This window comes from Molothrus aeneus, chromosome 1 (genome assembly GCF_037042795.1).
Source record: "Molothrus aeneus isolate 106 chromosome 1, BPBGC_Maene_1.0, whole genome shotgun sequence".
Taxonomy (NCBI): domain Eukaryota; kingdom Metazoa; phylum Chordata; class Aves; order Passeriformes; family Icteridae; genus Molothrus; species Molothrus aeneus.
In genome coordinates this window covers 94957517-94980016 of record NC_089646.1, presented here as the reverse complement: position 1 = coordinate 94980016, position 22500 = coordinate 94957517, and the positions used below count along the sequence as shown (strand labels likewise).

The 22500-nt window shown below is 43.4% G+C and overlaps 1 protein-coding gene across 2 annotated transcripts; it reads left to right on the top strand.

The window, feature by feature from the left end:
• The first annotated feature begins 7129 nt into the window (after positions 1-7129).
• Positions 7130-22500, top strand: CNDP2 (carnosine dipeptidase 2). Of its 2 annotated transcripts, none has more exons than XM_066561094.1 (12): positions 7130-7222; positions 9811-9907; positions 10853-10996; positions 13454-13616; positions 15160-15248; positions 16161-16361; positions 17117-17201; positions 17735-17895; positions 19812-19976; positions 20499-20640; positions 21233-21380; positions 21803-22500. In XM_066561094.1, exons 1-12 carry the CDS (start codon positions 7158-7160, stop codon positions 21870-21872), a joined length of 1530 nt encoding a protein of 509 aa, XP_066417191.1. In that variant the 5' UTR covers positions 7130-7157; the 3' UTR covers positions 21873-22500. The 2 variants fall into 2 exon arrangements, with proteins under 2 accessions (XP_066417191.1, XP_066417198.1); XM_066561101.1 differs by lacking the exon at positions 7130-7222 and adding an exon at positions 7627-7699.

The following is a 22500-nucleotide window of genomic DNA, read 5'->3' as shown; positions in this document are numbered from 1 at the left end:
GTGTACTATAGTACTGCATGTTTAAAAATCAAATGAAATGGAGCCATCACATACAGTATTAGATCATGATGCATTTACATGTGAGTATGTCCATTTTTTGACTTCTCTTCTAAAAATCCAAATCTGAAGTAGAAAAAAATGAGGGCTTAGGAAGTTCTTGGATGATTTTCAGTACCAGTTTTGTAAAACTTAATTACTTTCAGTTATTTCCTTGAAGCTGTTCACTGCAGTTACTTTGCAAATGATGAATAGCTGGACACGGAGCAAACTGTAAAATGATCCATTAGTGAAATCCAATTTTCTATCAGACTTTCCAAGTAATTAGCTTTTCTTTAGGCTATATATTGTTAGTTTGCATGCATTCAATCTTGTATGACATTTGTTTAGGAAAGAGTAGACTATTCAATTTCTGTATTGCTTACAACAAACAAACAGCTCATAACTCTATCAAGATTAAACATCCCTTAGTGCAAGTGAATCCCCTGTGCTAGTCCCAAGCAAGAAATCTGAGTGTTGGATCCTGCCCAGCTGCCTGAGCAGCAGCAGCAGTGCCACTGCTGTACAATGTTCCTCTTGTTACATGCAAGCATCTTCCAAGAACCTGAGTGGTTCTGGTGGCCAGGCCTGTTTCCGGGGCCTCACTGCTACCCAGGCATCAAAGCCAATATAATAACCAGGGAGGGCCATGGTGCTGCCTCCTGCTTTGAGCAGAATAGTTGGTGACTGAGAAGCCTCAGAAGCAGATTTCTGTAGCTTCTTCCACAGGCAGAATCTTCTGTTTTCTGTCACTTGTCTTCAGTACGATCCCATTTTCTTCCCTATTTACATTTTTCTCCTTATTTTTCAATGATTTACCTTCTCAGTTCTTCATTGCCCTTGTCTACCACCAACATCCTCTGTCAGTCACCTCTCTCCTCAGAAGATTTTGTGTGTTTTAGAAGGAGTCCCACTCTCCCACCTCTAGCAACAGCATTCTTCTTCTTGAAAAACAAACAAACAAACAAAAAGTCCTTAATTCTGGTCCAGAATCAGTGGCTTTGCTTTTGATTTATACAAAGGAACATAAAAGGAGGAATATGCAGAGATGCAATTATTGGACAACATTTCATATTTTCTGGTTTTGCAACTCCCTGTTTCCTGCATAGAACAAAACTGTGCTTCCACTCCATGCTGTACAGATGCACACACACATGCATGTTCTTAGCAAAAGAACTCATAGCAAGTTTCCCAAAATGAAAAACAGGGATTGCAATGTTCTGGATGTGATTCTCAGTCCTCGAAGAGAGGAGATCCACCAAAGGAGGGGGAATGGAACCACAGTAAAACCACAAGAGATACCAAAATCAGCCCTGCAGAGCTGCATCTCTGGAGTAAATTCCAGCTGGGGAAGCACTTAGGCTCCATTTTATTGAGGAGAGCATGCATTGCTGGCCAAACCTCTTTAATATTTCTCTTTCACACTGAAAAATCAACAACTTACAAAAGACTGAAATAAAGTCTCCCAACACTCCAAAATATATTCAAGGAGAAATTTAAAATGACATTTATTCAAATATTTGGCACATTCCATGCACTTTCAGCATGGATAAACTGGGCATGGAGTTGGGATGAAACACTGGGATGAAATACAGGATAGTTGAAATTAAGCAGAAAAAGGGTGAATGTTTTTTCATTTGGGCTTTTTGGTCATTCCAAAGAAAAGTGCAGGACTGAAGCAGTGCCCAAGGGCTGTGGTTCTCATTTGCAGTCAGGGCACATCTAGCTGGTTATTGACTCCTTGCCTGCCTGTCCTTTACACGTGCCTGCTACATGACACACATCTCACCATTCCCATTTGAGCCATTGACTTGTTATATCAATGCAGAGTAGCAGGACAAGCAGGCAGAAGCACAGAGTGCTTTAGTCCCTCAGGCAGAGGAATAGATGATGAACAAAGGGATGTAGGTGTGGTTTTTACTCTCTGTGGAGCACTGGCACTGCTGGACTAACACTTCAGCAAACAAGAAATCTTTGGCATGCCCATTCAATAACTTTCTAAGATATGTTGGCTCTGCAGTTTGCAAGCCAGTCCTCTGAGGTGTTGGAAAAGAGCAATTTACTAACAGCCTCTCACATCATTCTTTAATCAGTGCCTCAAAATCAGAAGTGGGAACAGTACCTGCCCTCTCTGAGCACAAGATCCCCATAATAGACTGCCTGTTCCTGGACAATGTTAGGGGAGAATGCTGCCAAAAGCACATTGATATCTGAGCAATTTGCACATTGAATTTAAATGGGGGGAAGGCTGGGTTTTTTTTCATTGGCTCTCTGCCACTCTCTCTAATTTTGAGGGAATCTCTCCAGCCCTCTAGACAGGTTAACTTTGATGTTTCTGACAGTGATATTGCCAACGTGTCACTGGGCCATGCTGAGAAAAGGATATGTCAAACACAGGTTGCAATATAGTGTACAGACTCAACAAAATGGCACTTCTGGGGAAGGGCAAAAACACCTTATATAAAGCCAGGAAAAAAGGAGCAAATCCAGCAGTGCACAACAAGACCCTTGTATTCTACTTTATGCTGTCATGGTTTGCAGATAAATCTAGTGCCTAGGATGAAAGATTTCAAGATCTATGGTGTCCTGAACTGACTTAGTTAAGCAATTAGTGACTGCTGAAGGCTGAGTAATCCAAGATGTTTTGGTACTTTGTTAAGATACTGGAGGATCTATAGTTGCAGCAAGCCGATTTTTATGAGAAAAGTTACAACCTTATTGATACAGGGGCTACCAGAGATGCAGAAAAGTTTGCTATGTCAACCACTGAGCTGGGAGGCTGGGGACAGGAGGAGGTGTGTAGGGATTGGTGAGGAACGAGAAGTTCAGTGACTGTGCTGGGCCTCCTGAGTATTCAACCCACCACTGCAGGGCAAATTAGCTCCTCATGCTTGGGGCAACTGAGCCAGAGAGACAACCCAGCACAGCAGAACACAGCCACCCTGTGTGTCTGTCTGCTCCACAGTGGCACAGCACTGTGGGGGCTCATGCAAGACAGTGCACATATCTCTGTCCTGAGCTGGACTGGATGGAACCCCAGGGAATAGAAGTCCCTCACTTGTCAGGTTCAGCATAGTAAGGGGACACAGAAGATGACAAAAGGAGCAGTCACTGAATGGTTGAGGAAGGGAAGGAGCAGAGGGAGGGAGGGAGGGAGGGAGGGGAGTCCTTTAGCATGTATTATTACTTGGGCTACTCAGCCACACAGGTTTCATTTCACATTAGTGCTCCAATATGCAAGGATAGGAAGAAAGATCACAGGACCAGGATTCACGATTTTGATTCAGATCTTATCTCAGCTGCAGCATTTCTCTGTGTGCACCTTTCACAACAGCAAAAGCTGAGTGCAGAGTCCAGTGAAGTGCCATGGAGCATTCTAATTGGGTTCTGACCAGGGACTCGAGTACAAAGACACCCCACACTGCGGTGTCCCATGTAAACATCAACATTTTCTACATGGTTGAGTCTAGGTTAAATGTAATCTGCCCTGTATTTTGATTAATCACCTATTAAAAATTATTTGGTTGGAAGAAGCTCGTGAGGATCAAGCTCATTAATTACTGCATGGCACACATGCATATGTAGATTAGGAAGGGCATGAACACGCCCAAGTGTTCAGCACTCTACAATTACAGCACCTCACATGAGCAGCCCTGCTTTTTTTGGAGGCCAGGGCAAGGTTACCTCTGAAGCCAAAGTACTGACTGGATAGTAAATGATACTTTGATTTGTTTTGGTTTAGTGATAATGCTCTAAATGAGTTTGGGCTTTGAGGCCACCTGGTTTTGAAAAGCCAGGGTAATAGGTAAAGCTAATGTTGCTGGAATGCCAGTGGCAATGCAATTTCCAGGGGTAAGCAGCTCTGTTCGCCTTTAGCCAACAAAATCAAACCCAGCAGAACTGGGTTTACTTAAGGTAAGCAATGTTAATGGAGTCAAAATGTCCACATAGGCACGTGTACATGGGTGTGATGTAAATAGGACACAGTTTAGAAGGGATTGAAGCAACCAGTGAGGACTTCCTTAAGCATCCTTCTTTAAATTTGCTGTCACTAGCTCAAAAACTATTGTTTGCAGGAAAGCAAAGAAATCCAGCAAAGCTGCACTGTTCTGCACATCCATATTTACAATCTTTCCTTTCAGGTTAGCAGTTTATGATTGTATGGTTGTATGGTTTATATAGCAACCAATGTTTAGAAAGTTTGGCTCATGATTCACCTAAGCAGAAATGTAAAAAATAAAGGGGAAAGGGGAAGACAGAGCAGGAAATAGCATGATACAATAAAGAGGCTGAAGACAACTAATTTCAGCTTTCAGTGATGCTCAGAAGTGCACTAAAGTAGATGTTGTGACTTTATCTTATGTAAGAGAAAAGACAAAAAAATTGAGCAATGTGAAATGTTTAGATGGCAAACACCTGCAAACAGGGACATGACCACCACTTGAAATTAATTTCAAAAGAAGTGAGAGTGAGTTTTGCATGTGTACTGTAGTGTCCATAGAAACTTTTTGTCCCCTTTCATCATTTTGCATGGAATTTTTCAGAAAGGAGAGCCACACTAGTAATGGCATTTCTGATGGCCTCCCACAGCCCTGTGGCTCTCAGTCCAAGCCATCCAAAAAGCTGATTCACACAGTTGTCCTCTCCCAGACCAGTGCTTATGTTTTAGGCTCTTCACTTTGCTGCTACTGCTTCAGCTGACGCATACATGCTACATCCCTGTGATTAAAAGCAATGACACAAGTACCTACAAATTATTTCTTTGGAACAAAACTATTTCAAGGACAACATATTAAAAAAAAAATAGAGCAGCTTAGATATTTAGATATCTCTGTCAGGACCAGAGAATGCTGAGCATCCTTATATTTTCTTTTTATTTTGCTTTGTCATCCCCTGTCCCTAAACCATTTCTGATAAATGTGTGTTTTCCCACCCCTCCTTTCTCCTCTATTCCCAAAGGGTTTTTATGTATGCATACGCTATTTTCACCTCCAAATTAACAGCCTTGTAAAACAAAACTGTGTTTCCATAAAGACAATTTACAAGCCTCTCAAAGCTGATAATTGGGCCTGTTATCTTTCAAAAAAAGTTGTAGTTTTCCCTCAGGTAAGTTACTGTGTGGTTTTTGTGTTTGTTCTTCACATAATCCTTTGTGGATTTAGATCAATACGGGCTTGCAGAAAGCTGTGATAATACAGTGCACAATATTTGCCACACAACAAATGTTTCTTTAATGCCTTTCTTTTGTCAGCTTGTGTCCTTGATTCTTATTTTGGCTTGTGAATTTTTTTGAGGATGTGGGGAAAAAGTACCAAAGACTACTTCCATGTAGGAACATGAGAATAAAATAGGTCACCAATCATTCCGTGTCATGTCACTTAATACCCTTCATAAATACAACAAACTGCTTTTCCCTTTCCTTTTAATTTTTTTATTAATCTTTTTTTCCCTTGTTGCTCCCAGGCAAGATTTTTCCCTAACATAAGTGTAAATAGAAACTTTACTCCAGTTTCTAAGTTCCATTTGTCCATTTTGGGTACATTTTGCCATCTGTTCTCCCACCAACACAGAACAGTGCCAGGTGTCCTGGTGTCAGGGGCTCCTCAGAGTCTGGGCTGCCAAGAGTGGCAGGAGCTCCCCTTGGGAACCTGGCAGCCAGGGCCCACCCCATCCCATCCCATCCCATCCCATCCCATTCCATCCCATCCCATCCCATCCCATCCCCAGCCAGGAGCCAAGTATCTGGGAGGCACCAGGGCAGCCCCAGCTCCAGATAAATCCCGGGAGACAAACCAAGGCTGGCATCAACTGTGAATCTCTGGCTCAGCATGGCCTACAGCCAGACCTGCCTCATGCAAGGCCCCAGCACTTACCTTACCCCACACAGCACCACCAGCCAAGATCCCAAATGATGCAGCTCTCCCCCATGGCAGCTCACAGACCATCTAGCATGCCCCACTGTTTCTCACTTTTTTCCAGCTCTTGGGGTCCCAGCTATCTCATTTCATCCTGGTTGTACATACAGGCCAGGGAATGAGACACTGGAAAACAGTGCCACAGAAAGGGACCTGGGGGTCCTGGTTGATGACAATTGAATCTGAACAGTGCCCTGGCAGCCAGGAGGGCCAGGAGTGTCCTGGGGACATCAGCAACAGCATCTCCAATGGGGCAAGTGGGGGGATTTTCCTGCTCTGCTCTGAGCTGGGGCAGCCTCACCTCCAGTGCTAGAGGCAGTTTTGGGTGCCACAATATAAAAACGATGTTAAGCCCTTAGAGAGTGTCCAAAGGAGGGCAATGAAGATGGTGAAGGGCCTTGAGGGGAAGCCGTGTGAGGAGCACCTGAGGTCACTTGGTCTGTTCAACCTGGAGAAGAGGAGACTGAAGGGGAGACCTCACTGCTGTTATGACTTCCTTGTGAGGGGAAGAGGAGGGGCAGGCACTGATCTCTTCCCTGTGGTGACAAGTGACAGGACACCACAGTGACCAGTGACCAGTGACAGGACCTGATGGAATGGTTTGGAGTTGTGTCAGGGGAGGTTTAGGTTGGATATTAGGAAAAGGTTCTTCACCCTGGGGATTGGGCACTGGCACAGGCTCCCCTGGGAAGTGGTCACAGCACCAGCCTGACACAGTTCAGGAAGCTTTTGGACAGTGCTCTCAGGCACAGGTGTGATTCTTGGGGATGTGCTGTGCAGGGCCAGAACGATCCTTGGACTTTGACGATCCTTGTGGATCCATTCCAATGTAGCATATTCTATAATTAATTCTGATTTTGTCTAAACCACATCTAAATCTATTAAACCTATCTAAACCACAAATGTAGGAAGATCATAGGGATACTCCCAGCTTCAACTGCAATAATTCAGTTGTCCAGATTGGTCTCTGCCAGTCTGTTATATTGTACCCCATGTTATATTCGCCTATATATTAAATTCCCCTTTATTACACCCCTGTGTTATTCCGGCCCCGGCCCACAGGGCCGCCCCCCGGCAGGCCGCAGCCCCGCGATGAGGCCCCGCCCCTCCTTGGCTCAAGCTCCACCCCCGAGGAGCTCCTTGCCCGCGGATTGGAGGGCACGGTGCGGCACGTGCTGCGGGGCGGGGCTGGCACGGGGGTATTTAATGCGCCGTGGGAGGCGGTGGTTTCTTTACTCCAGGTGGAAGCCGGGGTCGCGTTGCTGCCGTGGGTGAGTGTCGGGAGGAGTCGGGGGAACCGCGTCCCTTGGTCTTGTCGTGCGGCGGCACCGGCGTAAGTGCCCGGCCCTGGCCCTGTCACTACCCCTGCGCGGCCGCACCGGCGTAAGTGCCCGGCCCTGGCCCTGTCACTACCCCTGCGCGGCCTGGCGGGGAGGAGCCGGGAATGCCCGGTGCGCGGCGCCGCCGGCGGGCCGGGCCTTGCTCCGTGTCTCCCGGTCTGTTCGGCCTTGGGGCGCGGCGGCACCGTGGCTGTCTCCGGAGAGAAGCTGCGCCTGCCTCTCCGCTCCTGTCCCCTTCCTCACTGCCGCTCTCGCCCGCCGTGAGCCCTCCTCCCGCGCTGTCTTTAGGGAGCCTGCCGTGCCCTGCCTCCTTCTCTCCCGTCCCGAGGCTGTCACCGACCTGGGGGCTGCGGGGACCTCGTCCCGGTGCTGCAAAACCCTGTAGAGAAACCCGCGTTTAACCTTCAGGTCAGCCTCGGCCCGAAATGCTGAGCCTGCGACCTGAGCATGGGGCTCCATGGTGGCTGCAGAGCACTCTTGGTTCAGTGCTCTCCTCTGGGATATTCATGTTGTTTGTGGATAAGGAAGGCAAAGTTGTAATGGTGCAATGATAGTCCCTTGGGTTGTTTTATTTCAAGGTGCAACTTCTGTAGTCCTGTGAAAAGATAAAACTCTAGAGCCTCTTCTGCATAAGTAGGAAGGGTTCAGCTCTCCTAAAGGACTTACCGGAAGTTCAGACCCTGGTTTTGAAGATGAAGGGGGAAGTAACATCCAGGCTTTTGCTCTGTAGTAACCAATACTTACTTTTTGTAGTTTGAAGCTTTCTGGAGCAGGCTACTTTGCAGCTCTTCCGTGTGACTTGTGTGATTCAATGCCCTTGTGATTTCAGAGCTATTTAACTATGGTTAAGGTGATATTTAAAGTAGTCCCTGACTTAACAAGTAGTTCAGATCTTGTTTGTGTTGGACAGAAAGTCAGCCTCCATGTACCTTGTGTTTTGTGTCTGTGCTGTGGAGCTGGAGCCCTGAGGTGGCTATAGAAACTAGTTGAATGAAGGGGAGGGTCAGATGCCCTGGACTGACACCTGTGGGGTGATTTCCTGAAAAGCTCCACATGAATCCTGCCCGAGCTCTAACTGTGTGTGAAGAGAGTGGCTTCATTAGGGAGCCCCAGCTTCAGTGAGGAGCATTGCTTTAACTTGGTTATGTCTATGTAGTCCTTCTGAAGGTGTTCAGTTTTCATGACTATTAAAGGGAGTGCTTACCTGTCTGATGATTTGAGGTTGTTCTAATTCGTGTTTCAAAGTAGTTATCCAAATTTAAACTTGATGGATGCTTTAAATTAAATTGATGATATCTCTGGTGAGGGAAAGGATTTTTGTATGTCAAACACCAGTATCTGTGCAGGTACAATCTTGCTTGAAAGGAAATTTGGGGTGGTGCATGTATTGCAGTATATTATGTGGGACAACTTGCAGCTGAAAAGGATTTGTTTCAGATATGCAGAGTAGTCAGCTGCTCAAGAAATCCTAAGACAAGCAGTCAGATGTTTTAACTGTCTTGTGACTACTGTGTAGAAGCAGAAGAAAGGCTTAAAGGATCTGGCATAAAGCTGACTCAACAAAATACTGAATGACAGTGGTTGGGGCTGCTGAACATGCTTCTATTACATGGGCACTGGAGTTTTTCCTCCTAGTCCAGGCACTTGGATTCTAGAGGCACACTTCAGGGAGCCTCCTCTGGGTTAGTCAAGAGGCTCCTGGATGCTATCCTGAGTAGTGTGCTATAGGGCCACATCTTAGAGCAGCTGACCTCCAGTGTCCCTTTCAACCTTAGCCATTCTGGGATTTGTTAAGCTTAAACTTGTTTGCTTTGTTGCTTTAGTGGGCAGTATTTCTTTTCAATATGGGAAGGAAGACAGTAAACTGATAAGGAGTCTTGGGTTTTTTCATGTGAACTTCAGTTGAAATAAAAACAAAAGAAGGAAGTGGTGGCACAGTGATAGTCACTGATAACTTGCTCATGACCTGCTGGGGCTGGCCTCTGTTCCCATGGCTTCATTCTGACCTTATTTGTGAAATCTGAGTGGCAGACTGAGACTTAAGGCTGAAGAAAGCACAGTTTTCCAGCTGCTGTTTTTAACCTCCTCTGCAGAGCACAAAGTGTGGTGCTTTCTTGGACCTGGCTACCAGCATTCAAGCCTATGGCATGCTATTAGTTGAACTCATAATGAAATCTACTCTTTGAAGTTGCATTTTACTCAAGTAACATTTTGCCTGTAAGTCTGCAGTGAAATTAATTGTATGATTTCATTGAAGTATCTCTAGAGACAAGACTGCTCAGTTCAACTTTGAAAGTTATTTTGAGAGGAGAGGCATAAAGAGTGGTGTTGAAATTTAAATATGCTTTTGTTTAGCCACTTCACTATGGTGATTTCATGAAAGGGAGAGGCCTCAAGTTTTATGTTAGTACAGCTTAGTGTGTGGCATTAGAAGCTGAAAGGTGAAAGTCTCCTGTGGCTCTTGATTACTGACTGTCACTTCTCAACCCTGTGAAAGCTAAATTATTTTTCTGTCACAGAATCTTCAGCAACACTGCTCTGAAAACTAGTCCAAAAATGTCTGCTCTGGAAACCCTCTTTAAATACATTGATGAACACCAGGACCTCTATGTTCAGGTAAGTTTTTTCAGTTTTTTCCTGCAGCATGGGCAGCTATGGGATATTAGAAGTTAGGTGAACAGCTTCAAGCTTGTTGTTACATCTCTATGATATACCCAGTAATAATGTCAAGTATTGGGGGAGAGGGGAGACCAGGCAGCAAGTGTGAGGGATTTGAGTCAGGCCAGAAAACTGTTTCTTAAATTTAGGCATAGTTCTGTTTAAAAACTTTAATGTCCATGATAAATTTATTAGGAAATGATCTATTAGTATATCGTGCAACTGGTGACCTATTTAGAGGTACAGGAAGCTGACACTGGTTTCTGAATGCCAAACTGGGTTTATAGTTTCTTCCCTTTGGAGATGGGCAATGAAATATGTTATAAATGAGGCTAAAAAAAGCTTTATTGTATAAAACAACTTATGTTGGGGTACAGAGGGAGAGGTTGCCCTCTCCAAAGAGGTACTTTGCTGCTTGACCTGCTGTTTAGTTACAGGTTGTGTTGTAATCCCTTTCATCCATGAAGGAATCAGTGGTACAGCACTGTGAACTGAGGCATGAACTGTGCCAAGTGTTCAGCTTGATTTCTGCCAGTTGTTCTTGCTGAACTCATGCAGGGAGAAGCTAAAGTGGCCTTTTTGAGAGGCCCAAAAGACTTTAGCTGCTTCTGGATACTTAAAGAAAAATGTAAAGGGCACAACAGGCACAAGCTGTGATACTCTTAAGCTTATTTGATATCTCTGTAGACTTTATGCTATGCAGCAGGGACAGCTGTAGGCAAGTGAGGTTTTAGAGAACTTCCTGAGAGTAATATTGGTTACAAGCTCTTTGAGCAGGGACAGAGCTGATTTGCCTCAATTTGAGCTTGGCTTAAACCAGTGTTTGTTGAATCACGAGGTGTGTGGTGGTATTTGCATGGTGCCTGTTGTGCAGTAAAACCTGTAGCTCTTCCATCTCTGCAGCGCCTGGCAGAGTGGGTGGCAATCCAGAGTGTGTCAGCATGGCCAGAGAAGAGGGGTGAAATCAAGCACATGATGGAAGTTGCTGCCAAGGAGATTGAACGACTGGGAGGCACAACCAAACTTATGGATATTGGCAAACAAAAGGTACGTGAGCATCTCCACGGCAGCTTAGTAGGGAAAAAATCTCTTTAGAACACAAGGTGTTTTGCATGAGGAAGTGCTGGTTTCTTATGTTCCTCAGTATGAAAGGCACCTAGACTCCTTTGAAAGGCTGTTTATTGGACTTTTCACTATAAAGAAAGATGATAATGTGGACATTATGTCCCTGCAGATACTGGAATCTCCAAGCTGTGCAGCATCTAGCAGCACCCAACCAGCATCCAACATACTGTGCAGATCCCACGCATGGAAATTTTTTTCCATTCTATTTATTCTGGCTGTTCAGTTCCACTGACAGAAGGGATTTTGTGTGAGAATTTCTTGATGCACTTTTAGATTAAGTCAAGGACAGGTGATGTAATCCCTAGTGCCTAGTGAGAGCTGCCTTCAGGTTGCAGTCAAGTGGCTCTGTTTATCCTGCAGTCCAGGGATATGCACAGCACAATACAGGCAGGAAGGTGAAACTGTGTGTGCAGCATAGCATGGCACAGGCTTTGGGCTATTCAGGTTGTCTTTGTGGGTCACTAATTCCTTGGTGCCTGATGGGCTTCTGGGTTGGGATCACCACACAAAGGTCCTGTGCGCAGTGGCCTAGAAAGGCAGTAGCCTGTTGGGGTGTAGGATAATGTCTTTGCTGCCACACAGTGTGAATGTTCTGTTAAAAACCTTTGTTTATAGTAAACCTTGGGACCCAATTAAAGATGTTGAATTAAATTTTGGACTGTATTAAATGTGTTTTAAATACTTTTTGAACTGAACATGAATAGAGCGCCTGCAAACAAAAATGTTAGATATTTAAACAATAGGCTGCTATTTGTCCTTAGACCCATAGACTGTAAAGATACTTACTGAAGTTTCAGTAAGTCTGCCAAAAGACTTCTGGACTCTTTCAGAAGTGTTACATTTGTCACAGGATTGCATTGCTGCCTTGCTAGATACAAAAGTATCATTAAAAGAATTACTTCTCTCCTTATTTTTAGCTGTCCAGACTGCTTTTTTTTTTCCCCTGAGAAATGTATGTGCCTATAAGAATGATAATGATAATCTCATCCCAGAGAAATACCCGCTTGGTATGCTCCTCCTCTGAGGTGCTTAGCCACTACCTCCCTCAGAGCAAGACCCATACCACAATTGTTAGACTAGGATTTGGATAGTGGCATTAAAAACCTTGTGCTGGAATGTTTACTAGTTTTAGAAGATTGTCCTTGTAATTGGTGTGAAAGATTGCTGGGTGAGATCTGTGTTTATGAGAACCTTCTGAGCAGTTTTTGCTTTGGGCAACTGAATTACACTTGTTTGTAGCTACAGGTTCCAGCAGGACAACAGCTGACTTTGAGGGAATTAATGGGTTAATTCTAGCTCTGCTACTACCTACAGCCTAAAACCCCATCAAAAGCATTTCGGTTAATTCAGAGACAAAGTTGTTTTTTTCATCACTGTAACTTTTGGGTAGCAAGAACTGATTTTAGAGTTTTATATGTAATATTTTTATTAGGTAACTTTAATCTGCAAGAGTTACTTTCAGTGTTCTTTTTTATTAAGTATAGAGAGAGCTAGTCAATGTATTTTGTGTTCCTACTATATCTGTGAGGGACAATGTAAAGCAACTGAGCTTGTCAGATCAAAGTTGCTTTACTGCTGCACAGCAATTTGTTGTGTTGATTACTGTAAATTCTTGCAGTAGGGCTTTAATCATGTAGAGCTGCAGCTGGCCAAGGAACATGTAACCTGTTGATAAAAATCTGGAGCTTGGGACCCATATAAGCAAAAAGTCAAAGCTGATCTTGCATCTGCTGAACAGAAGTACATGTTCACCAGAAGGGAAATACTTGCTGACTGGGAATAGCTTGTGATAATTGCTTATGGGGTATTCCAAGGGATTAAGCTCAATTCAACTCTTGAACTCTTGAACTGAGTTCATCAGCACTACCCTGCCCTTAGTGTAACAATGTAGGCTGGTACAGAGAAATATGTCTGTTATGCTGATCTTATTTGGGTGTAGGCACATGTTACACCCAGCCTTACCACTGTCAGGGAATTTTTGTCCAGAGAGCTGTACTGTGGACAGGATGAAAGTGCGGTGACAAGCAATATTGAATGGAGTTTATCACTTATGCTTAGGTCAGCATTAGATACAGCAGTTTGGCATGCAGTCAGCTTGCTCTGCTAAAATCTGATGTAGCATTGGTAGTTTAAAGCTAACAGTTCTAAGTGGCTTGGAACATTTTGGCTGTTGCTGGGACTTGTCAGGAAACTAACTGGCGTGGTGCCACCAGGCCTTCTTTGGCACCCTGCTTCTGGCAATTGGTTCAAGTAGATTAGTTTTGTTTAGCTGTCTGTGCCTCTACTCTCACAACCTCCATAGTATTAAGGTAATTGATGTATCTGATTAAAACTCTGGCATTCCACATTTTATTAGAACTTCTGCCTTCCTATTTCTAGCTGCCTGATGGATCAGAGATCCCCCTACCGCCCATTGTTCTGGGAACACTGGGGACGGATCCACACAAGAAGACAGTGTGTGTGTATGGTCACCTGGATGTTCAGCCAGCAGCACTGGAGGATGGCTGGGACAGCGAGCCCTTCACTCTGGTAGAAAGAGATGGTAAGAGCAGTGGACTTCACAAACTGATGAACACTTCTGTAACAAGTGTGGTATTCCTCAACTATTCCAAAGCTGTGCCATTGATTGAAAGAGGGAAGGAGAGTTAGAATTGGTATGGGTATTTGATAATGTTGAGGTAAAAATGTGCAGGTGGGGAAATGGTAAAAAAGTCTAGCTACAAAATCTCAGCTACTCTTGGGATTGTTTCCTTCTCTGATATTCTAGGCTGTAATTTGCATGTTTTCTTCCTTGTAGCTACAGCACAATCTTAACTGCTGCCTTCCATGGTGCCAGCTTGTTGCCAGAGAGCTTTTTAGAACTAATTTCTTGTTCCCAGCTCGAAGCCTGTAAGGTCATGTCAGACTGCAGGAATTTTGAACCATTATTGAGAAAAAACATACAACACAACTTCTTTATGCCTGGAGACAGGAGTGGCACAGCAGCCTCTCTGGGTTGCCTTGTGTTTAACTGCTCTACTATGGGTACTACAGAACCTCTTTTGCACATGTAGTGCCCCAAAATTTGTCCCTCTCCCATACATGGGGATGAAGGAATGGAACAGTATCTCCTGTTGAAACAACATTGCCAGCAGTCAAGAAGACTTGAAACTTCCTTTTCTATTAAAAGCTGGTGCTGCTGACAGGTTCTTTATTTCACTTTCTCAGTGTTAAAGGTCAGATCAATAGAAGGACATTAACCACTCCTGCTCCATAAGCATTAATGATTGCCAGAAAAAGGAGTAGCTGTGCAACTAGTAGTTCTGTTTGGGCACTTACTCATAGGCAGCAGAGTCCAAGTTACTAAACTGAGTTATCTCCTAGCAAGACCTAGACTTGCCTCAGGCTGTGGCTTGTCTTTGTAGATCCTGGCCATGCTGGGGCATTCTCCAATGGCTTTACATTTGCAAGCTGTCTGGCCTGTTCTGTCGCTGGTTACATGGAGTGCTGAGGAATTGTAGCCACAGCTGAGTTGCCCTGATAGTGCCTCTGCTATGATCCCATGTACTACATTTTCTGGGAATTCCCTGTGGCCTGCGAAACTCATCTTTGGCTAAATTCTTTTCTAGAGAGATCCACTTTTATCTGGAGAATCCAGAGAAGTGATTTGTAACTAGCTACTGAGTTTTTACTCTTCAAACAAAGAATTATTGAACTGAACATAATACTTGATAGATTTCTGTTAAAAGCAGAAAACTTGTTTCTATACATTGAGGCGTTTGTAGAAAATTATATTATCATGAAAAATAAGGCAGCTATGTCTTTTCCTGGGTTATAATAAACTCCCATTAAGGGAGCAGCTGGGGGAAGAGGTGGGGAAGCTCTCCAAATGGGAGAACTATTGCAGTCCTGTATCTATCCTACTTGAAAGGGTATGTGAAGCAGGATCTAAAACTGCTACTTATGATGAATCAGAAATTATTCAAAAATTATTCATTATGCAGGGTTAAAAATGTTACCCAAAACCAAATGTTCTCATCTAGGCAAGAGGTGAAACTTCATACTAATTTTTTCCTCACTGGTTAATTTCTATCTTGTTTCTACAGGAAAGTTATATGGGAGAGGATCAACAGATGACAAAGGTCCAGTGCTTGCCTGGCTGAATGCCTTGGAGGCTTATCAACAAACTAACCAGGTATGTGCCCAAAACATATTCTGCTTTTTCACGTGCAGCTGAGTCTAGCAATAAATGTTATCCAAGCCACAAACTCTTGTGAGGGAAGCCTGCTTATTCAGCTGATTGGAGAAATGATGTATTAGTCCTGTAAATTTCCTGATTTCCTAGTAGGGTTAAGTTGACTTGCTGACGAGTTAGTCCTATAGATGCTTAGGTTGCACTTCTAACAATTTTCCTTTAATGAAATATGTAGGAAGGAAAATACATATGCAAGCATGTGGAGCAGGAGGAATAATCAAATGTGATCACTATCACGTAAGGATGTCAAATTACTTTGGCCTTTATCGAGGCTTAATGCCTCACTGCCCCTGAGCTCTAAGAGGAGGTTAACTTAGCAACACTAAAATTGGGAGCTTTGCACATTTCTGTTAAGGAAAATGTGCAATCACAATTAGCTCAGAGTGTTTGCTTAATCTTGCAAGACAAGTTCCTATTGCTTTTGAGAGGAATAACCAGTTCTCAGTTGCTGTCTAGGTATATAGAATATGCTAGACTGGATAGACAGGGTAGCTCTGTTCCTACTGTGGCATGCAATTCCTGTGGTTTATGTTAGTTTTCCTAGCCTGGTGGCTAACCTTTGGCAACAGATTTCTGCTGTGTTCCCATGCTTACAGGGTTTGGGGATGAGTTTTTAATACTTTTTTGAAGAGTTTGAATTCCATCAAATGAAGGTGTAAGTGCCCTCAACATAAGCACAATCCAAACTTTAAACCAGTTTGTGTATAATTAACAAATTCCACTGTCTTTCCACTGGAGTTATTTTAGCCATGTCCATTTTTCTTCTTTGAATGCAACAGGTGAAAATTACAGATCACTGAAGGAGTCAAGTGTTCTCACATGCTTAATCTGTTCTTGTTTTTAATTTCAAAGGAGTTTCCAGTAAATATTAGGTTTTGCCTAGAGGGTATGGAAGAATCAGGATCTGAAGGCCTTGATGAACTGATTTTTGCTCAGCGAGATGCTTTCTTTAAAGATGTGGATTATGTTTGCATTTCTGACAACTACTGGCTAGGCAAGAAGAAGCCTTGTATCACTTATGGTTTGAGAGGTATCTGCTACTACTTCATAGAGGTAAGTGCTGAAATACACTGCTAATCCGTTATTATTAAACTGAACTTTCCACAGGAGAAGAGTGGTAGAGCAAACCTTTTCATGCCAGTAGCTTTTTTCAGAAAAGAAACTGGCTACTTACATGGAGTGGTTTTTCCTAATTGCCTAAACATCCTTCTCTTGCTATTCTATCTGATACTTGGGTGGGTGGGATAGCTTTCAGATGTGTGAAGCAAGATAAACCAGCACTTCCACTGAAGGATTGTCTCATAGCATAGATATCTTTATCCACATACATCCTTCTTATAGGTGGATGTCACATTTGTGCTTTCCAGTCAGCTGGAATATCTCCAGTTAACCAGAACTGCTGGTAGAGGATTGAGAGTGGTTTGACAAGTTTTTACCAGTTCCCTCAGTACTTTGGGGTGGATCCCATCTGGGCCCATAGACTTGTGGGTGGCTAATTGACATAGCAGGTCATTAACCATCTCCTCATGCATCGTGGGCTTCCCTCATCTCCCCATCACCAACTTCCAGCAGGGGAGCAGGGCATCCTGAGGATGACTGACCTTGATATTGGAGACTGAGGCAAAGAAGACATTAAATACCTCTGCCTTTTTCTCATCCCCTGACACTGTACTACCCTCTGCTTTGAACAAATGATGGGGATACTCCTTGACCCTTGGCCAGATCAAGTTCTAGCTGGGCTTTGGCTGTTGTAGTCTCCTCCCTACATGGCAAAATCTCCGTGCTGAATCTTCATTCACTTCAATCAGGTGGAATGTTGTGACAAAGACCTTCACTCCGGAGTTTATGGTGGTTCGGTCCATGAGGCCATGACAGATCTCATTGCTCTAATGGGTAAGAAAACACAGGTTTCACTGAAAATGCATTTAAAATGGGATCAAGAGCCATCCAAGCATGACTGAGTTTGCAGTAGCAAAGCAGTGACCAGTGAAATGGTGCTTGCCAAGTATACAAAGCTACTGCCTTAGATACAAGAAACATGGTGAAGGTCTTGCTAAGAAGTTGTCAGTTTACTCTTAGTTTTCCCTAAAATGTTGCTGCAAATTTGTATGTTAGATCAGCTGTCTTCTCAAATTCTGTGGGTATGATACTGAACTCTTTGGGAATCATACCTTCAGACAGCCAGTGAAATGTAGCAGTAGAATTAAATAGAGTAGCAAGCAAGATTGCATTTTGGATACAAGCAAATTCTTTTAAGTGTCTTCCAGGCTCAGTGGTGCATGCTCTGGAAAATAGAAGTCTAAATTTCATTGCATTTACAGAGTTTTCAGAAGGCCCAGACTTCAGTTTCCCAAGGAAAGTGCTCCCAGGAATGACATCTTGTATCTTCTGGTTGAATGCTGATATTAGGTGCTTCTTGTTTACAGGTTCTCTTGTAGACAAGAAAGGGAAAATCCTCATCCCAGGTGTTAATGAAGCTGTGGCACCTGTTACTGATGAGGAGCTGGCATTATATGAGAAGATTGATTTTGACCTGACAGAATATGCAAAAGATGTAGGAGCAACAAGACTTCTGCATGATGCAAAGGTGTGCTGCACTTCTCCTCTGCCCTGTCTAGATCAAGCTGTCTGTGTTAGTAGGAGACCAGAAACAAGCTTCTGTGGATGTGTGTGTGTGTTATTAAGTAATTTATTAGGCAGAGGATTCATCTGATGTCTTCAAAATGGTGACAATGCCTTGAAGATAATTTTGCTTACTGTATGGTTGACTGCATACTTAACACTTTGCAGAGGAACTGCTAGTGTTATGTGCTTGAAAACTTATTCTAGGTTATCCCATGTTTAACTCAAGTAGTCTTGACAACTCCAAATTTGCTCCTTACTCTGTATAAATAGTATTTGAAACTGGTACAGACCTTTAATGCTGTTCTCTTAATGCTAGATAAGAATGTTGGTAGCTTTCCAGAGGTCAGGTGACAATCTACACAAAACATCTGATTTTCTACATCTGTAGGAAGTTCAGTGGGTTATCAGAAATAAAGCAGTTGCTCAGAGATGATTGCTCCTTAGGTGAGAAAAGAGCTTGAAACCCAGCTTTGCTGAATTCAAGGCTGGCATTCTGAACATGTTCCTAGACCTGGCAAACAAGGACTGTTTTGTAATCATGAGCTAGGCAGCCCAAATCTTTGAACAATCTCAAGCTCAATAAACTCATGTCTAAAGTTAAATCTTCATCCTGGGAGCTCTCCAAATGAATGCTTTTAACAGCATTGACTCTTACAAGGTAGGTACAAGTATTACATACTAATTTTAAAACCCTAGATGTAAATACATCTCCTGTCATAAAAAGCAGACATAGGTGTTGTAAAAGGCAAGTTTACATGTGCAGGTCTGTCTTCTGTCCTAGTACTGTCAGGAGACTTCAAACTTAACTCAAATAGGAATAAGTAACAATTTATATCCTCAACCTTGTCTTTACATGCTCAGGTTTATATCAACTGGGAGCACACAGACTTCCTTGCTTAGCCCTGTCCTTTAAAGTAATAGATGAATTATAGCTTGGATATAAGGAGGAGCTGGCAAGATGTTCTTTGTGATACTGAACTGAAGCTGTTCAGTCTTGGCTCAACAGAAATTCCAGCTAAGGGACTTCTAAGCTGCATACATGCAAGAAGGGCTTTAGGGCTAGGGAGAGATGACTGAAACTTCCAGATAAAAAGTAACTGTGCTTGAGAGATTTGAACTGTGACAGCTACATTTGCTTTGAGAGAAGATGGTAAGCAGGTTGTACCTGGAGAAAAACCAACTTGTTAATGTAATGGACACAAAATTTCTGAGTCTGCTGCATTTCTGCAGTGAAGCTCATGCTGAAGATACTGCACCTGTGTCTGCTCAGGGCAACTCAGCAACTGCACTGAGTTCAGGATCCAATGTAGTGAACAGTTGTGCTCAAGATAACAGAGTTATGTTAAATGCAGGAAGTGTACCTGGAAGGCAGTGGTGGTCAGTTTAATCAGCCTGCAGTTCAGGCTTTTTGATACAGTTGATGATATAAAGAAAAGCACACTGTAAGCCTCAGTTTGAGCAGTGGGTGAGGCTTTTAGAAAATGTCAACTTAAGCAGTGTCTTGGTGATGAAGGCACCTGCCTGTCCTGAGGCAGTGGGAATTAAAGCTTTTAATGTTCCCTACAAACTGTGCTTGAGCACCCTATAAGTGCTGCTTGTGTCCTAATCAGAATCAGACTGGTCATGTCCCCTAAGTTCCACAGAGCTAGGAGAGAGCCAGACTAGAACTGCTGAGTATCTTAAGTTGCTAAGAGCCCAGCTGTGTTATCAAAATGTGTGCTTAATGGGAGTAACAGCTTCTGAGTGATGTTCAATGAGCTGCATTTCTGCATGGGAAAAAGCGCTATTTCTTGCAAGTTCTTTATTAGGTTGAAGAAATAATTTAGGGAGCTCTGTCAAACCTCATGTAACCTTGCATTTTTCTCTTTGCTTCTGCAGAGAGAGATCCTTATGCACAGGTGGAGATACCCATCCTTGTCTCTCCATGGAATTGAAGGAGCCTTCTCAGCCTCTGGTGCCAAGACTGTGATTCCTAGGAAAGTGATTGGCAAGTTCTCAATCAGGCTTGTGCCAAACATGACTCCTGAAGAAGTCACAAAGAATGTATGTCGAGATGTATTGCTGCTAACCAAACAAGTGTCTCTAAACTTCTGCTCACCTTGCCTTGGGGGAAGAGTTTGTCTGTTTTCTAAAGCAGTTCTGTTCATTTGCTTTCCCGCTATCTTCCCTGTGTACTGCACCTCAACACGAGATAACTGAGGGAATCCTGTGGTGCCCCAGTGGATTGTAGTGGTCTGATTATCCAGTTTCTCTGAACTCAAAAGGGCTTAGGAGTAAATGCTAATCTAATTGTGGGGCACTTGGACTGCCAGAAATACATACTCAAGAGCAGCAGTGTTTGACATACTGCCTAATTGTTCTACAATACGCTGTTAATTTGCCTAAAGAAGATATTCTGGTTCAGAGCAGAGAATCATTGGATTGCTTCAAAATAAGAAAAATAGGAAAAGTATTGCTGCACAATTGTAGTGATCTGCAAGTCCCTAAGATGCTTTTAGAATATGAGCTTTGCCAGTGCTCATACAAATGCTACCAGTAGATAAGATCATTCAACCTTTCTTACAGGTTGAAGACTACTTGAACAAAAAGTTTGCGGAGCTGCGGAGTCCCAACAAATTCAAAGTGTACTTAGGCCATGGTGGAAAGCCCTGGGTGTCAGACTTCAACCACCCCCACTACATGGCTGGTAGGAGGGCCATGAAGACAGGTCAGTGGGTTTTTCTCTTAGCACTGGTAGGATTAAAAGTCTCTTGTTCCAGCACCTCAAGAAACACGGAGGAGGTCATGTTTGCAGAATATTAAGTGTTCTGCTCTCATGTTTAATAACTTTGGCTCACTGAGTGAGGAGGCATGACATGTGCAACCTTTAAACAGAAATTTCAATACAGGCAGGAGAGATACTGGATATCAAATTCATGTATGCTCTTCTGGGACAAGTTTGTTGATGTGGTGTTGCTTTTGCATAAGGATGAGACTGTTGGTTCAGATCACCTGCTAAGCCAAATTCAGTGAAGTTTGGTCACAGCACCCCTCTTAATCAGTTTAGTTAATTGTATTGGGCAGCTAGAGCAACTTTAACTTGTGTTGGAGTACAGACAGGCCTTCAGATGAATTCTTTGTGTGTGACTGACAGTGACAATATTCCAGTGCTACATCTGTGGGGAGAAGCTCCACAGTTTTGTGGCCTTTGCAGTCTGGCTGATTAGGCCAGCACCTGGTGCAGATGGGAACATGATGGCTTAAGTGAGTGTTTGTGGGAAGACATAGACTTCAAACTGACTAGAGTATTGCTTTTCTAGTGTTTGGAGTTGAACCAGACCTGACAAGGGAGGGAGGAAGCATTCCTGTTACCCTTACTTTTCAAGAAGCCACAGGCAAGAATGTCATGCTGCTTCCTGTTGGAGCTGCGGATGATGGTGCTCACTCTCAAAATGAAAAACTTAATAGGTAAGAGAATATCTATTCCTATTCTGGGGTGTCTTGGCATGTAAAATGAAAAACACCAAGAACTGAGCTCTTGCTTTTGTTTAATTCTCTGGATGGCAGAGTGTCATCCTCCCCAGGAGAGAATGACTGACTGGTTGGGTAACTAGTTTGTAGCTGAATTTTGATTTCTACATTGATACTCTTGAAACCAGAAGTAGGTTTTATATTTTGGTCTCTCAGCTTGGCTACCCTCTCCCCAAAGGGTGTTGTTTCTGTCTTGCCAGGGAGGATGTAGGGTTTGGGCAGTAGTGCCTGTTGCCTGCAGCAGCAATTCCCATAGAGTTTGTCTTGTGCATAGGACTGATGTGTGGGCTTTGCAAATAGGACATCTGCTAGAAATAAAGCTCAGTGGAGACACTGCTAAAGCAAACTCTTCTTTGCAGGTACAACTACATCCAGGGGGTGAAGATGCTTGGTGCATATCTCTATGAAGTTTCCCAGCTGAAGGACTAAGTTAGACACCTCACCTTCTGATTTATGGATCAGAAGTCTGAATTTTCTTGCAAAATGTCATCAGTTACCAAGTCTTGCATGGCTCCCCTTTTCTACCAACACTCCACTGCTTTGATGGGGGAGAGGGAAAGGGGCAGTTCCACTTGACAAGGAACATGATACACCAAAAATACTTCTCTAAATGCTTACTTTATATGAACAGACTATTCCTTAACTGGTCAGCAGTCCTGGACTGCATCTTCATCCCTCTGTATCACTTCAGTTTGCTGTATTGATCTACTTTTCCTGTAAATGAAGAGGAATGATTTACCCTCAGCAGTTTAAGTAGCCACAGCAGTGGCAGAACTTCCAGCCAATTTAAGGTTCCTATTCCTGGGTATGTCCTGGAAACAAGTAATCAAGATTATGGGGCAACACTGGAATATGCTCAGGCTGTACTGAGACATCTGTCTTTGCTGACTGTGAGTGATTTGGAAGAGCAGTTTGTCTCTTACAGTTGATGCCTGCCTGCAGGTTTCAATTTACAGGGAATCAGGTTGTAACAAATTTCACTGTGGTGGTGACTACTGGCCATTTTTGTAAAGCTGCCTTTGTACTACCGAAAAGAATAATAAATAATCATGCTCTA